Source organism: Polyodon spathula, chromosome 17, assembly GCF_017654505.1.
Source record: "Polyodon spathula isolate WHYD16114869_AA chromosome 17, ASM1765450v1, whole genome shotgun sequence".
Lineage (NCBI taxonomy): Eukaryota > Metazoa > Chordata > Actinopteri > Acipenseriformes > Polyodontidae > Polyodon > Polyodon spathula.
In genome coordinates, this window is record NC_054550.1 from 9934419 (window position 1) to 9952937 (window position 18519).

Genomic DNA, 18519 nt, shown 5'->3' on the forward strand with positions numbered 1-18519 from the left:
GATATCGTGCACGTATTCCAATATCGATAATATCAAAGTCTTGCAAAACACAGAAAAATATAATAGCGCAATATGTAACATATATACATATATAGGTGTTAACAGCTATTTTCATATGGAAAGCGGTAACTTACTTTAACATGGTGGTGCTTTGCTTCACAATATCCATGGAGAAAAACAAAGTATTGTTTTACTTTTCTATCCTCAGCCACATTAAAACCGAAATATTTCTATACTTCACTGCTCACAGTCCTTGGGGTTGTTAATTTTCTAGACAATCCTGAAGTAATTGAATCTTCAGCTGCTTTGCATATGGTGTCATGCATTATTTTGGGATGTAATAATAGCGAAAGTAAAGTGCAATGAACCGATGACGCATGGGCAGATCTCAAAATAATGGCCATCACTACTTTTTAGTACCTCTTTGAATCCTGTACTCATGGATTTTTATGCAGCGTAATGGTTAATTGTTGCCAATGAAACTACTATTACGTTAAGTTATCGCACCACTATTACATATATTTAAGTAAGCAAACTTCTTTTCTGTGAGCTGGAGTGCTGACGTATGCTTTTCGTCACTGAAGATTGTCTTGGCAATGTGGATAACATAGCAAAACAGTAATTTGTAAAATGGGTTGATTAAATATTATGTAGTAGAGGGTGTTTGTGTACAGTAGTTCAAAAAAGATTATTTAGTACAAAGTAAACCAAAGCCTGCATGCTTTTTATATAAGCCAACTCTAGGATTGGTACTTCTTAAAGCTAAGTAGTGGGGTTCTGAAAAATATAGCGTTGTATGTCCCCACATTTTGCTACAACTGTTTAAATAACATACCTGTCTTTTTTCTTTTCTTTGTTAACGTCCTGACAACTTTTTATACAGAACTTTAAAGTTTGCTTCAGAGCTCTAATGCACTCTTGAGAGCTGTCCTCTAAATCACTGCAGAAAGAGCGATTAAAAAAAAGTGCTCTGGCTTTTCTGTTCCGTACCACATCATGGATCGTTATTGCTGTGTTACCTGCTTGACCCTGTGGGCAATAATCCTTACACTCTCAGTGCACTAGAGCAGACATTTTGAAAAGGTCTTTGAAATGGACTTTAAAGTTATAAGTGTAAAAAGTTGTTAGGACCTTAATAATGAAAATAAAATTTACTGCTACGTTATTTAAACAGTTGTAGCAACACGCGAGGTCATGTAACGCTATATTTTTTGGAACACCATTACTTACTCTTTAAAGCTGCTGTACATATAGCTACAATTTATTATAACTGTAATCCTAGGGCTAATGTTGTTTTAAACTGATTTTTTTTTTTCTTGCATATTTTCCAGTATTACATTATTCGAAAACTTCATACAGATCTTGCATTATTCACATAGTATAGCTAGAAAGGTAGATCTAGCAATTTTTGGATAAGCAATGTCTCCGCATAAAAATGACAGTCGATGATTTGGCCCAGGGGTCTCCATCTGTCCCTGTGACTGCAGCCAAGTCTCTAAAGAGAGGAGGTGACAGACCTTGTCCCTCAGTTGAAGGACACCACAGTTAAGGAGAGGATGAACTGAGACAAGAGGTAATTATTTGGGAAGATATTGCTTGAACTAAAACCCTGTGAGGTATTTATTTTAATTCAGAGTACTGTAAATCACTAGTCATCTGCTGCCTTATTTTTTTGCAGTTTTTCACAAATACCATCAAAACATTCTTACAGACATAAATAAACTACAAACAAAATCATAGTTGAAAAAAGGAGGTTGAACGATAAGCCACAGCTAGGTTGTTTTAGATCATTTTACAGCATGGGGCTTCCACCAGCTACATGAACATCGCTGGAGATTCCACAGGGAATATTGCATTGACTCGGATTCGTCAGGGAATGTTTCTTGGTGGCTCCCTGGCCAGAGGGAACTGGCTTAGCCGTGGGATTGGAGAATACCCACAGGCCTTTAGTAGTCGTAAACTGTTGTGGGAACTGCTGCAGTGAGGAAACATAATTGGCAATTCTACATTTGGGGAAAATAAATGGCTACACTACATGTAAAAAAAAAAAAAAAACATTTAAGGCTATTTTTGTTTTTGACAGATGCACTGAGTTGGAGAAAGCATTTCACCTGAGATTCTATAGCATCCTCATTAAATAATGCCGGTTAATACAACTATGGCCAAAAGTTTTGCATCACCTAGAATTTTAGAATTAAGACAGTCATTAAAAAAATAACTATATGAACACAATTTAGTTCTTTTATTCAACATCATGTAATCAAATAAACTACAAAATGATTGCAAAAGTCTACCAGGCCCATAGTGCAGTATTTCATGTTAGATTTCGAACTGTCAAATGTTTTTATTATTCTTAGTTTTTTGTTAAAACTACAAAGCGGTATGTAGTGCAATATGTTAGTGTAACCTTATTCAGCAGGTTTCATTCAACTTTATGAAGCAAAATGAATTAATTCTATAGGGCGATGCAAAACATTTGGCCATAGCTGTGTATTCTTTTGTATTTTACAGTGTGATTTGCTTTCTTTCCACATGTCACTGCAAATTGCATTTTGAGCTTTGTTGGAAGTGAATATTTAGGCTTGATCACATAAGAGAAAACTGATTTGCAGTTCTTTTATTATTTCACATTCAATTAATGTGAGCTCCGAATGTCCATCTGGGGATTGCAGATTGTGTGTAGTAGATGCGAGACTAATTTAAATGACTGTGAAAGTCAAAACTTTGTCAGTAATACTGGCTAGCAGCATTATGAGTGAGGGTATTATATTATAGTTTAAACTTCATGTATAATCAGCAACCAATGTCCTTATCGAACATCAACAACAGGAATCGATGGCATTCAGAATGGTTAATGTTGAAAACATGCACATGCATATAAAGACAGTGGGATTTCTCATCACAAAACAAATAAACGAATGAACGCCTGAATCAGGCATCACGCAAAGAAAGTACATGTTATTGGGTAGCTAGCCACCTGAAGTTCCAAATGGAGTAATTCATTTATCAAGCCATGATCAATTATCAAATTTCATTGTTACATCTCTAATCATACACTTGTTATTTGTTGCACAAGTGTTACCATATTTGCAGGCCAGAACCTTGCATCTTATTAATGTATATTGCTTGTACTGCATATTGATTTAAGATTTATTGGATCGTTTTTACTGACTACATGTAATTGCAGGAAAGCATTGTTGTTTAAGAACTTGAAAAGTCAACTCCTCAGCACTAGTTAGCCTTAGCCTTAGGTACATGTTGGATCAGCAGAATTAGTATTTGAAAAAGGGAACTATTGGCAGGGATGCTGAAACAGAAGCTGTACTTAGTGTAATTACCAGTCTCAATAAAACTGGAGCACTTTGTTTCATGCGTAGAGAACGGATAGACAAATCACGGGAAATAAGCAAAGACTCATTTGTGTTGCGCAAACTTCGTCCCAAAATGTTTGTCTAATTTATATAACCAGGTGTATTTTTAGTAGTATGTAATATCCTGTGATTGAATGTTTTGGATAACGATTAAGTACGATTATTGAGTGAGTCAGGGGTGAAGAGAGGTGATTGGCTTGACAGCTTGGATATCTCTACTGCATATGAAACCGATCAACATGACTCCTCATGATTTGTATTGCCATCTAGCACATCACTGAAACATGTTCAAAATGTGTGTTTCTGTCTATGGACACCGTTCTCTTCATTCACACGCTTCGTCCGCTCTCACAGCTTCTTAATCACCCCATTAGTCTAAAAAACAACATTGTGATGTCTGGCGTTGTGAAAAGAAACATCAAAGCAGACAATTATGAAATCTGTATTAAAATATCTTTGATAACGTGTAATTTAGGAAACCTTTATAAAAAAATAAATACATACACTATCAGAGTCAGTGATTATCAGAATTTGCTGGTTGGGTTTTTACTTCAATCTCAGCCTTTTTAGAAAACCCTTAGTTAACACTGGAAACCTGGGCATGCATTGCATTTTGAGGGAGGTGGGTACTGTACTTCATGTTTGGTTCAGAATTGTCATTGGTATGTATGCTCTATAGTTGCTGATGAATAGGGGTAGACCCAGTAATGAAATAAAGAAAGCCCAGTGAAACCAAGCATATATCAAATAATAATTTATACCACAGCTGCTCCAAAATACAACTATTTGTAGAGGCTTACCAAACAGACTGATATAGAAGGTCATCCCTGTGTTTGTGGTTGGTGTGGACTGACATAGTACTTCCTATTGGTGTATCCCATTTCACACAGCAAAGTGCAGAAGTGTTTGTGGTAAACCATTTTATATTAAACACAGGTAAGCAGCAGGAATCCCACCCGGTTTGCTTGCATGGAGAGGCAGCATTACACCCACTCAACCATTAATCTTTTTTTTTTTTTCATTAAGAAGCAGCATTAAGCTGGACTAATCAATTGCATCTATTGATTTAAATGCTAAATAATATAAAAAGGCAAAGTACCATTAATAGATATGTTCATGTTGCACCAATAGCTGACCAAGAGAAAACAGTATTGACAGGAACAGGAATTTAATCATGGTTGGTAATGCAATTTAAATAGCTTTTTAATATTAGCAGGAACTTATTTTAATTTAGTTGTTGCTCACCAAAAGCAGTTTGAAACAACTCTTTCATACAATATTAGTTTTTTGTGAATCAAAAAAATTATAACAATTTTAAAAATACTGTTCAGGAATTGTTAGTACAGTAAGAATGGATAATATTAAACCAATCTAGCAAGTTATTTAATGATTCTTAGTTTAAAAGATAAAGGTAATGGTACTGGAGCTAACAAGAGACAGACTGAACCTTTTAGAAACTTCACCTTCACAATTAATTTAGCTTAGTTTAGCCCCTTGAGATTATGTCCTATAACTAGTGGTTGGGAGACCAGATATATCTATATAAACAAAACATTCAAATAAAAAACTGGACACTGGCATAAACCACACCATATTGATTGTGACTGTTCAGCACAAAGCACAGTTTTTAGTTGTAATAATAGTTTTCTTGTAATGGGCACTTTTTGGTTTGACCAAGGTTGCATTTGATATTCATGACATTAGTTTAAGGTGGTGGAACATTTTACTCGCATCACAATTCTATTTGAGTTTGTGAAAGGTGGTGGGTTAGTCTCCTAGGAAACAGACTATATATAAAGCACAGGCAGCAGCCTTTTAATGCCCTCTTCTTCCTCCTGTGAAAGAAGAGTTACAGTTTGCATATGTTGCTGGATAAATGAATACTGCCCAAAGCTATTTTAAGAAATGGTGTTCAGCAACATTTCTCAGTTTTTGTCATGTAAATGTTGCTAAATCTTTTTGTTCATCTTGTTTTTTTTTTAATCTATACATAAGATTTTACTGGAAAAAAAATGATGGTGTATGTGGAGTTTAGGCAGTGTGATTATGCTTTAATATTATTCAAAAAGTTATATGAAGTAGGGTGAAAATGAGATGTAACTGATAAATAGGATATTAATATAATAACTAAAGTGATAATATCAGGAGCTTGTCCCAACTCAATCCTATTACTGTATATTCTGTCTGGGACACTAGCGATAAAATAACACGGGTGATATTCAGTGTGTTACTTTATATTTATAATATACCCATTTGTAATAGAAAAATGTTTTTCAATGAGTGTCAATTCAGGTAGTTCCTTGTGATATATACAACCTCTCTATTACTGTTACTGCACACAAGGGAAATACTAGAATGGAACTCGACAGGACAACTAAAATGAAATCCAATTTATTAGGGAACAGGACCTTCACTGACCTTTCAAATGGCTTAACTTCCCATCGCAGAGGTCCCTGTGGAATCTCCAGCAAAGGTCGGCAATATCACACACCCAGGACACAAACCTCCCCTGACATCCAGTGCAATGATACTTGTGTTTCACTTAAGTGACACAAGTAAAAGGGTTTTAGAAATATCACAGTAATCACATACAAATACTACTTGACAGAAGCCAATTTAAGATATATATTTTTTTATTTAAAAGAATACTGAACACAACATTTTCTTAATGACACATTCCATAAAAGTCTTTTGATAAATCTGCAAAATTCCATGCATCGAAAAACTATTAATACACTCTAGTTCATGAAACGAAGGGCTTGGGGCAAGACAATGGAAATCCAGAAATCATTACTGAGATAACAATATCAGTGACATTCTAGCCTGCAGTGCTTTCTTCAATTGTCCATTGTGATTGAATCAGGATGTGCCAATATTAATCTAGGCAGCTGAGTACACACAGAAAGCCCCAACAGACATGTGCTTGTTTTCAGCTTTGCAGGACAATATATTTTGTTATCTTTGTAGCAAATTAAATGAAGTAATGTGTGTAGAGGACAGTTCACACTAAATCAAACACATTTAATTGACGCATATTCTAAAATTCAGTCAAACGAGGTTTAAATAAATAGCTGTTAAGTTAATGATGAGTGCATCAACAGATTGAAAAAGATATGATTCTTCAGTTTTTTTTTTCAAAACCTCTGTGAGTTACCATTATCTAGCTATGACCCCCTTCAACTACGAAAATGCACACTCTTAAAACGTTGTTCCATTCACAGTAGATTTGGCACGTTCTCAAAGTAAAGTAGAAAAGTCACAACCAAGTTTTAAAATGAACCTGATTTTTCTATGTATTTATTTTTCCTGCACACCTTCAAGAGTCCTATGATATCCTTTTTGTAGACCTTTCCTAATAGAGGATATTATTTTATTTTCCAGTTTCAAATGGCATTATTTTTTGTACATACAAGCTAATAATTAGACTGGCTTCTTTTTAAATATTTATTTTCATGTTCACAAAATACTATAATAAACTACTGACCTTTTAGAGGAACATATTTGTCATGATGTGCCAATGAAGAACCCCAGTCAAATGCTGACTATACAAGGAGACTGACTTATTACAGTATCTTATGAGGTCCTGAAAAATAAACATCTACAAAGGTGCAAGCCTACTTAGAATTAATTTAGCATTCTATCAAAACAATGCATTACTACGTATAAATAAATAGTGGTACCAAAATCAAAGTTATTCAGCTCTCTATTGTAAATAACACTGAGGTCATAAAGGTGTATTATCTTTATTTAGATTATCAAAGATAAATCAATATTATACTGTTACTGAAAAGTGTTCCAGATGAAACGCCTGACTCCATCCGTCTTTTTTATACACCACAATATCTACTGCTAGTTTCAAAAGATAATAAAAGTAGAGTAGAAGGATTTTAGAAAAAATAGCCTTTTATTTTTCCACATTATTATTTTGCCCCCTATATGCCAATGTAGATTTATTATAAGAATTAGGCACCATGCAAGAAGACATTTCTATTTGGAGTGAAGTGGGGAGGATGTTAATTCCTGCGGAGTGGATGCCACATGGAAACAGGTTTCCTCAGAGTGACCAGCATCTGGTTCCAGTGAGTGATTCCCATCCCGCTGGCTTCGGGCCCGATGATCACGTGACCTACATTCTCAGCTCTGCCATCTTCACAGTACTCCGCCACCGTGACTCTGAGTGACAGGTCCTGCGGGAAGTCAAGAAACGTTCAATATAAAGGATCATGACACTGCTGTGGTCTGTTACAAGGTAACAATGGAAGTTACCGAGTCAATAAATCCAGCGAGAGACCAGTGTTTCATTATTACCGAGGAACATGACAAAGTAAAGTCATTAAAGTGTATTTATTTACCTCAGTTTGTCTGACAGTCTATTGAAAGAGTTAACTTTTTGAGGCAGGGCAGTGGTTTTAGAGAAGGTATTGTTATTTAGTGTAATCCTTTTCTGTTACTGAGTTAACAGAGCAGTGGTTGTTGTATAATATAGGGTTATAGGGCGTCTGTGTGTAAGGGTAGATTAGTACGAGTAGAAGTGAACGGTGGAACGGTTTACGTGCTCAATATAACCCATACACAGTAGCTCACAGTCCTATAAATATCATATACTGCTTTATTGTTAATATTACAACTACAAAAAAATCCAGCCATATTTTTTTTTATTCATAACCAACTTTTGTTTAGTCCATTGTGATTTGCATTGAAAAAAAAAAGATTATTAAGAGCATACTCTTAAAGGACTGAGATAGGTTTGCTGATTCTGATATCGTTTTGAACTGACTTTGCAGTTAAAGCGAATTCCAAGATGTGCCTCAGTTATGATTTTTAAAAAATCAGGTGATACCAACTGTACCAATTGTAAGAATAAACCACTAAACTCAATACGGTATGGTTGATGTCATCAAATGTTTTTTTGTGATGTGTCATGGCATACAGTAGGCAAATCTTGCACTGTGATTGGCTGAAAGATCCTCGGCAGTTTAATATATTATAAATCACGTATTAAAAATCAACCACATCCCCATTAAGGATTTGTCAAAATTCCAGTACAGTTCCAGTATGTTAAAAAAACAACACTAAGTTTAATAGTAGTTTCTTATGGTTTCAGAAGATGGAGAAGCAATATAAAGGCTATTTTTGCTTGCAAATGTGACAAAGTCATGCTGACCAAATTATACCAAGGAGGACAATAAAACTGACAAATAAAGTTGAAGGTAATTTAATGTTTTCCTGCTACCATAAACTACAAGGACTGCGTTCAGTACTGTAAGTACTGTACATATGTTCTTTTCCCAATTGTAATATAGTTGGTGGCATGATCTGATGCTTTAATGTACGGCACTAGTGTTCCCCGCTGGCACCTAGAAATGAAAAAGCCATTTAACCATTAATTGTGTTATTTTCATTAGGGCTTAAATGCGACTTGCATTCAAGGTGTTTTAATTTAAAATTTGGTCTTCGAATTTGGGGGTGTGACTTGAATTCAGGGGTGACATTATTATTAATTAGTAATTTAGCACTGTAGCATGAAACACATTGTTAGTTTTATAGTTCTGAAGGCTGAAGGTGTTGATTGTCTTGTGGGTTTCCAGTAAATGGAAAGGAAGCTGTGGTGATGCATATAAAACTACAGGGTGTTCCATAAGTCAGGCATCATAGGCATAATTGTTAATACTGTCTCTCTATTTCTATCAGGTGTAAAATGTATTTAAGCAAAGAGGGACAGCTTCACATTTTGATGTGTGGTGTAGATCAATGTGTGACTAATTAACAGACAGTGTCCTAATCGGCTTAATAAAATGCTCCACATTTTTATAACAGCTCTTTATAGCCAGAACCAGTTATAACATGATATGGTCATGGATTCTACTGCACTAGCACTTTTTATGCAACGGAACACAAATAGCACGGTCTCATAACTATGGCTATGGCCTTCAGCATTGTAATGGGGAAGCACTGTATATGCTATTGCCTATGATGCTTGACTTGCAGGATTCATTGAGTAATTTTGTCCGACATCTCATTCATTTCGGGAAGTTTTGATACCTTCTGTCAGCTCTTTCTCAAAGACTGTCAGATCTGCAACAGGAAGATGCAGCCAGTAATTACAAAAGTTTGTGCTCCGTAGTGCAGGAACATCACAATAAAAAATGAGGCCCAACTGAAACCCAACACTTTGTACTGAAGGTCATTTCAGTCTTCATTAGCGTTCAGTCACTACATGTTATATGTTTAATGAAGCAGAGCTGTGTCTGGCAGCTCAGAAAGACACACCCAGAGAGGCAGGCTCATGTATTTGGAATGTAAGTTTTGTTACTCTTTGTCCCTCTTTGACATGGCACTCCAGTTCTACCTGGCAAGTTTTTAAGAGAGTAGAAACCTTCCTGTGAATTCCTTATCAGTGCATTCACCCATATGCCTCCTCCTTCATGAGAGGCCCTCTTGCATTCATGAGCTAAAGTAACATACTCAGATTCTCTGTTGTAGACAATAACATTTAAAGAATAGTCCGTTCTAATATATAGACTACTACAACATTCCTACAGATTGTATAATCTGCTGGATCTCATTTTGGAATCTCGCATTCATTCAAATCCAACACAAGAATACACTGTTCCGAATTAAGCTGTGTTGCCAGGCTTGATCTAAAATAAAATTGTACAAATTCAGCTGTTTATTTTATGGTTAAACACTTTTAAATGGTGTGTTCTTGTCATAGAAAATGAATACTCCATGAAAGTTCATGGAGTGCTGTGTTCATTTCACTTATGAGGATGACCATAACCACATTCTGATTTACAGCAAATGCGGAATACAAGAAATCTAAACAACCTTGATTGAAGACTTTTTGAATCCAAACAGTGACTTGGTAAAATGAGCCAGATGTATGTTAATTTAGTTTATTTTAGATAACTTGGATAATCAGAAATAAAAAATGAACCAAATATTTGGTGAAAGGGCAAACTGTATGGCACATTTTATGCTTCAAACATATCTAACATTACTATAAAGAGGTGCAATCCCTTCTGTATTTCTATCCGCAGTGCCATTTCAATGCATATCCTGGTTGTGCCTGTGACTCACCTGCAGCACAATGGCTGGTACTGAGAAAATCATGGCCTCATTAAAGATGGGATTGTTCTCATCTCTCTTCACAGCTGTCCTCTTCTTGCTAATTTTCCTGTTGTCTTGGAGGACATAAACTTTGACAAATGGATCTGTTTATGGAGGAGAGTCGGAGAGAAAACTGAGTCATTTACACATTAATGAGCTCCTTTATCTGGCCACAGAAGATGCGTCATTAAAATACATACATAAGACGATGAAACTGAAATAGCTATCCTTGGAAAACCTTTTTAGAAAGTTACTTAGTGCTGCTAATGTCCTTCAACTGACTGCTGTAATTTTTGGGGCAGTGCAGTTTATATATATATAAAAAAAAATAAAAAAAAACATATAATACATTCCACAATAAAATACATTATATAACTGGAAATGGCTACTAAATGCCTTTCTACAGATATATTGGGTTTTAATTTCTGATGTAAGGTTGCCAAACTACAAGCGCTAAACACAAAGTGGTCATATTCAAGCCCAAATATGGGTATTCTACCTAGGGATCAAAGGCTTAAAGTACCAGATCATTCTGCTGCCTTGCAAGTATATTGTAGAGAATGTAACTAAACTTTGAAAAGCTCCAACTCTGCAATATATTCCAGTTTATGTGGGCATGCAGTGTCATGAGATCCACTAGACCTATAACCAGTAAACTGCGTGAGAGTTGTGTGCAACTATTCAAAAGAAAACCACAAGGATGCAACCAGCTTGTTTCTCATCGCAAGCCTGCAGGCGTGTCACGTATTGTGATAAGTAACAGACGTGTTACAGTGGCCCAAGTCACCTGTTTTCACAACATATCTGGAGCTATGTAGCAAGTCACTTTCATTTGGCCAGTTAGTGCACAACAGTGCATACTAATTGGCAGTGAAACATCAAACCAAGAATAGACTGTAAGTAGACGTGTCCATCTTGCGATCAATATTTGTTTTCGGTTCAGTAGCAATCCAAAAAGTCAATAAATAATTACAAGCACATGTACCCCATCACAGTTGTTAGCTTTTCCCATATCTGTCATGGTTTGTAATTCCCAAAAGGATTTCAGCATAGGATGTGACGTGAATACGGACTGTAAAGAATGGCAAACACACCAGAATATAACAACCAATCTATCTATTTAAGTGTGTCCTGGAGTGACTGCTGGTGCCCCAAACACTGAAATACATGTACTGTAGTGAGCAAGCTGTATCAGCTAGACCAATGCATCTACTATCATCTCTGAATGAAAGCACCCATCACGACTGGAACTTTTTTTATATTATAGTCAGCGCTCCAGATAAGGTTTTGGGTTATTGAGTAATTTGATTCCTAATTTAGATACTATGTGAGTAAAATGCAACATTACCTTAAGTCATGAGCACTTTCAATAAATACTGTACATACTTTAATGCTACCTTATGGGGTAGGCTTTAACTACAGCCTTACATGTTAACTGTAATGTTACTTTGAACTACTGTACAACAACCTGGTCTTAAAATAAAAACAACACTTATTCCTATTTGCTTTATTGACCACAAACAATATGGCTGTGAAGCAAAAACACAGAAACAGATTTATTTTCCCAATGCTGCAGATGGAACATGCACATACTATATATCTCTAATATTAAAAAAAAAAAAAATACTGTACCGATACTGCCCTAATGCAAATAAAGAAACGACTCTTTCCAAATACAGAATATTGTATTTATTATACAGATTTACAGTCTACAAATCTTCAGGATCAAGAATCCAGTCGTTTATTCAATTCCCAGTCAGGCTACAATTATTAGATGCCCCAGCATTACCGTTCCTTAGCTCCCGCACGCAGTAGATTCACAATTCACTGTTGAGACGCCGGGAGCCAACGCAGTATTGCAAACTCAAGCTGTGCCGCCAAAGTGCTGTGTGTAATCTTTACGTATTCAATTTAAATATCATGCGGAATTCATATTTTTTCAATGTGGAAAGCATGCAGTATGCAGCTTATCTGGAGCGCTGATTACAGTATCACATAAGATTAAAAATGGTAAAGTATCTCACAGGTTTTCATGAAACTGCCAATTCTTCAGGGAACCCTAATGGTTTAGTCACACAGATCAGGAGCCGCAAGGCACTGACCTGCACTGTTCTTCTCATTTGTCCACACCAGATTTTTGGCTTTGGCCACCACGACCGTTAGCCTCTCCGCAGTCGGCAAGTAGCTGAGCGAGAGCAGGATTTCACCCACTGAGTCGACTGCCTTTAAAAACACAAACAGACAGTTCTGGTTAGGGACTTACACAGACATACAATTAGGACATAATTCTCATTTTGGAATCCTGACTGATATTCAAGCCATTAATTCTGAGCTTGATCTAAGGAAAGGACATCTCAAAATTCAGCTGTTTAAGCATACTTTTTTTTCCTTTCACTGATGTAAAATGGAAAACTTCCAAACATTCGTGGAGTTCTGCTGTGTTTATTTCACTCATGAGGATGGCTTGTCAATCATTCGTCTCAATTGTGGAATAACTACAGTGCCCCTTAATGTGAATTTAAAAATATCCAATAATTATCAATTAAGCTTATCAAGAAACTACTGGGCAGTGTTCTCAACATCATAAAACAGGTAAGCAGCAGGGGAGTGCCATCACCTAATCAATGCGTTTAACAATACGTACGTAGAAGGATATTCAACTGATATACACGGCACTGGTCTATATGCTGCCATTGTACAATTAATGAATTACATGCCCAAGGTTATGAAACAGCAATCCAGGCTAGCATGTTAGACTCTTGAATTTATTCACGTTTGTTCAAAAACTCCAGACAGCTCTTAGCTGAATGATTTAAATGACGTCAATATTTAGATGCATCACTGCTTGGATCAACTGAATAGAATAGGTGAATTCAATCAGAAACTAGAGCTCCGTTCCACAGTGACACTCAGTCAAGCTTTACAGCACAGTAAAAATGTGTTTTAAAATAAATGCCTACTGAATGTTAACACATTTTGGGCGTATAGGAGGCTGTGTGGTCCAGTGGTTAAAGAAATGGCCTTGTAACCAGGAGGTCCCCGGTTCAAATCCAAGCTCAGCCATTGTGTGACCCTGAGCAAGTCACAACCTCCTTGTGTGCTCAGTCTTTCAGGTGAGACATTGTTGTATGTGACTCTGCAACTGATGCACAGTTCACACATGGACTAGTCTAGTCTAGTACAAGCCTAGTCTTGTATCTTGCAAAGTGCTTTGTGATGGTGGTCCACTATGAAAGGTGTTATATTAAAATAAGATTATTATTATTATTATTATATTGGCTTACGCAGTGGGACCTTGCAGGACCTCTCAAGTTTGCTTGAATAGCGCCTATCTGTTTCGACTGAATCCACTGTAGAATGTACAAAGCTATAATTAAACAGGTTGTTCTGAATGTACCTTATTGACATCCTGCAAGTAGAGCCAGGCATTGAAAGGTCGAATGGACAGGTCCAGATCAGACAGTTTCAGCTCTGCCACCCCTGTGCTGATGTTCCTCTCGTCCTCATCGATGCCGAATACAGAGAAGCGCAGGCTGTTCTCTTCCAGTGCTGAGGGGTCCAAGGCAATGGAGAACTTCTCATCAAAGAGCACTGAAAAAGCATTCCTTTGTATCTGTGTCAAACAAGCAGAGAAGGCCAGAGAATACAAATCAGCTATACAGAGCTTCTGCACCTCTGCAGACAGCAATAACTGGGAAGACAACATTCATCCAATACATTGAAAGCATGCATGCATGCATGCATATATATATATATATATATATATATATATATATATATATATATATATATATATATATATATATATATATATATATATATATATATATATGTGTGTGTGTGTGTGTGTGTGTGTGTGTGTGTGTGTGTGTGTGAAGGGTCTACATTTTGTCTTCTTCCTTTTTAATAAAATGTTCTCAATGTATCAATTGTGACAATCATCACTTGTTTGATGTTGGTTACTGATCGCACAATCTTCTGTCAAATAAAACAAAACAAAAAACAAAGCCTCTTTATTAATAGACAATCTACCCACACAAACAGAGGCACATAATATATAGTTTTTCATGCAACTTAGTGCATTATATTACAACAGGAGAAAAGCCACAAACGTTTCCACAGTTTCCACAGTGCAAAAATGTAGTATATTTGGACATTGGAATATTACACTGATGCAATTTTTTTTTTCAAGTGTTTATTATGCAGTCAGTATTTTTCTCCTGTTCTACCAGTATTTTAGATCTGAGCTGTAACATTCACCCCAATGAGCTGCAGATCACGCCAGACTGGCATTGTGGTTTCTGTTAATGGAGGAGGACATTGTGGAAATGCATAATTCCTTTCTGAATCTTCTTAAGATTCTGAGAAAACTATAGCATCTCACGTCCATTCCTGTCTCCTTGGTAACGACTCATTTGTCACGCCAAGGCTGTTTTAATCAACCCAAAGCCAAGCACATTTCATCCGCTGTGTTCCTCTGGCTGCATTTACATCTTACTGCCATGCTTACTAATCCAAACAAGCCTCAAATTAAAAGTGTTGGAATGAACTGCAAAATAAATATCTATTTGCCTGCCAAAACCACTGTTTACATCACAAGTGTGTTGAAAAAACTGGAAATGGATTCTAAAGGATACTCACAGCATAAACATGATTGCACCACTTCGATATTAGTCTCAGCCACAATAAGCCATTATGATAAATGATTTAACTCTACACTGCAAGCCTGTAGTGGGGAGTAACTCCACTAAAGCAGAAGGCTATTGCAGTCTAGGAAAGATAACGACACCCAGAACAACAGGCTAATTGTAGTTTTGGTATTATTTTTAATAGAAGACCCTAATATTGTATGTTATTCCTTATTTGTCATGTAAAGGGTATTTTGCTGTACAGTTACACTGTGGTGAAATAATTAAACACAGACCAATTGATTTTTTTAATTTATTTTTTAATCTTCCCAATATTTTTTTTTTTTAAAACTCCCTTTTTATTACTTCACCCCCTTGCCCATCTTACTACATTGCCATGTGTGTTATTTACTGTTTCCACTATCTTTCAACCACAATTTCTACTAGAACTGCACAAAGATAATGTATCACTATGGATACCATCATAGTCAATAGCTGTTTTTTTGCTTAATTTGTATTTATTAAAAAAAAGCCAAAAAAAAAAAAAAAAAAAGCTTCTTGTTACCGGTTACCAGCAGAACAAAAAAATGCATTTTAAAAACTGAATTTTTTGTTTTATTTTTGTTTTCTTAGCTAAAACAAATCTTGAACGTAGCATGTATGACCTTCTACTGCTGGAAATAGTAGCAGGAGAACACCTGTTGCACCAACAGAGTGATGTCATAGCTACAGCTAAAAACCCTTTGGGGAATGTAAACAAACCTGACTGTCAACAAAGTCTGCTTTATGGCTCAACTATAGAATAATGCAGTTCCTAGACATATTCATTATATGCTAAATTTTAGATTTGTGGGATACTGCAGCTGTAAAAATAGTCTATTTTGTTCATATTCACATTTTCCTGTACATTGTGTAGTTAATGCACATATATTGTGTATATTTATTGTAGTACGGTACTGTATAATAATAGTTTTAAAACATGTCTTTGCATCTCTCAGTTTCCCTATGTATTAGTAATTACTATATGCTGAGGAAAATGAGATGCTGCTATGAGTCATCTCGCCAAATACTTTGTAGCAATGGTACTGTTTTGTAGTTGTTAGCTTGGTTTTATCATGAATAAACCTTCACCTCTTTCAAAGGTAGCCACCTCTCTGTATTTTATTTACAATGCTCAACAATACTGATGCACCCTACAGTGAAATATTAAACAGACACAATTTAAATGTGTAGAAACCTGGACACACAAAGTGAACGTTTGTGTTCCTGGCACATTTACAAAACACACAGAATGTAATTAATGTAAACTATGGATGGAAAATGCAAAGCTTTAGTAATTACCTCTCTTTAGGCTCATCATGAATCCCAATGGTTTTAAGCATTACAACAGTCAAAGCAGCACTGCATTTAATAAGCATCAAGGTATTCTGTTTGATTGTAACTGTTGGTGTTAGGCCAAAAGACTTTTTTTATTTTTAAAGAATATATTTTAGTTCATTTTATTCACTGAAATAAATCCTGCTGTTCCCTAATGGCCTGTAGAATCTCCACTGAGACTTCTTCCCCTAAAATGCAGGGCTACCACTTTGTAAGTGTGAAAAACGAACGGGTTTGTGTTAAAAAAGGGTTGCTAAATATATACACTTGTACTTCCATTACTATACTAAAGTAATCTGTTTTAGGTAATCTTGCACTTTGTTGGTCATTTTACAGACCAAGAAAGTGAATGAGCATGAAATTGTACACACAGGTTCAGTATCATCTTTCCTGTCACTAACCAGCCAACTACTGCTTCCCCTATGACTGACATAGTTTACAGTCCATAACATAACTCCAGAGACTGCTGAGGTGAAAGGACCGAGGAAGTGCAACAGTCACAGTCTGAACTTTCTTAATGTACTGCAGTATTCAAAGCCATGACTAGTAATAATATACAGTCAAAGTCTCCTACTTTGGAGCAAAGTCAATTGTAGACACAGATCACAAAGATAGATGCAATGGATTTCCCAAGAAACTGCAATGTTGATCAATAAAAGTAGCTGCAGTATGGTGTGTTTGTGTCCATGACTGAACGGTATATTTATAAACTGCGTGCAAGGTGCTTTACGAAAAAGCAATTTCCTGCTCCAGGAAGTTGTGATGAAATTGGATTCCCGAGGCCGTCTGGCAATCATTTTGTTGGATTTAAAAGATGTTGCTATGAAAACTGTTGGAAGGAGAGTTTATTTACTTTATCACTAATGGGGGAGCATGTGTTTTGCTTCTTTTAGATGAATGGACTATAATGGAACACGTAGCTTGGCACATAAATCTGAAATTCTTTATCCAACAATAATGTCCAATTGTCCAATATATATATATGACACACACAAACACATGTAGTGGACAAAAAAAACACCAATATAAAGTCACTTAATAGGGCATTGCACCACCACGTGCGGCCAGTAGGGCCTGCATGCACCGTGGCATAGAGTCTACCAGTCTCTGGAATACTGCAGGAGAGATGCGGCACCATTCTTCCACGAGAAAGTCAATCATCTCACAACTGGTTGATGAAGGTGGGATAAGCTGTCCCATAAATGCTCGATTGGGTTCAGATCTGGTGACTGTAAAGGCCATGACATATGGATAACAACAGAGTCATGCTCATCAAACCACTGGACAACCACACATGCTCTGTGGATGGGGGCACTGTCATCCTGGAAGACCCCCTAAGCATGCTGGAATGTTATTTGCTTAATTAACCCATGAGCCACACCTGTGTGGAAGCCCTTGCTTTCAATATACTTTTTGTCCCACATTTACTTTGGTGTTTCCAATTTTTTTGTCCATTACCTGTATGCATGTATGTATGTGTGTGTGTGTATATATATATATATATATATATATAAGGAGAAAATATATATTGATATTCAGGGATTTAATATTTTTAATTAATAACATGTTTATAGATTGCATATGACGTAGCAGGATTTTGTGTCAGCAATGTGTGGCACTAAATACAAAAGACAGCAAGAAGCCATCCAGATCTATAGGAAAGTAACCACTTTTACTAACTTATTTGGTAATAACCTGTAAGCTTTTAAACACAAGTCTTACTTTTTCCATGCATAAAAAGTGGGAATAGTTCACCTCCTCTCCCTACTGGGCAGGAGCGCCATGCAGACAGAGACTAGCCAGACTAGGCCCTCGTCTCTAGTGTTCAGAAGTGTAAAAGTTCAGCAGGTGAAGAGACGATGAGTGAATACTAAGCTCACCGATTGATCTTCAGTCCACAATCGGAATTTCAAATTTGGTGGAAAAATGTAATAATTGAAAAAAAAAAACAACAACTTCCAAGATTTTAGATATTTGACCATTCCTCAACGATGGCCGCCGCTGTTTCCTTCAAGGACGTTGCAGGTGGAAAT

The 18519-nt window shown here is 36.3% G+C and overlaps 1 protein-coding gene across 4 annotated transcripts in view; it reads right to left on the reverse strand.

Annotated features, from left to right (window-relative positions):
* Positions 1 to 5986: 5986 nt before the first annotated feature.
* Positions 5987 to 18519, reverse strand: part of LOC121329642 (synaptotagmin-12-like) — a 60433-nt gene continuing 47900 nt past the window's right edge. For all 4 annotated transcript variants that reach the window (XM_041275343.1, XM_041275339.1, XM_041275341.1 and 1 more), the window contains 4 exons: positions 13879 to 14094; positions 12584 to 12704; positions 10452 to 10585; positions 5987 to 7558 (listed from right to left, as the gene is read on the reverse strand). In XM_041275343.1, coding sequence (XP_041131277.1) covers positions 7385 to 7558; positions 10452 to 10585; positions 12584 to 12704; positions 13879 to 14094 — 645 coding nt within the window. In that variant the 3' untranslated portion in view covers positions 5987 to 7384. The remainder of the gene's footprint in view (positions 7559 to 10451; positions 10586 to 12583; positions 12705 to 13878; positions 14095 to 18519) is intronic.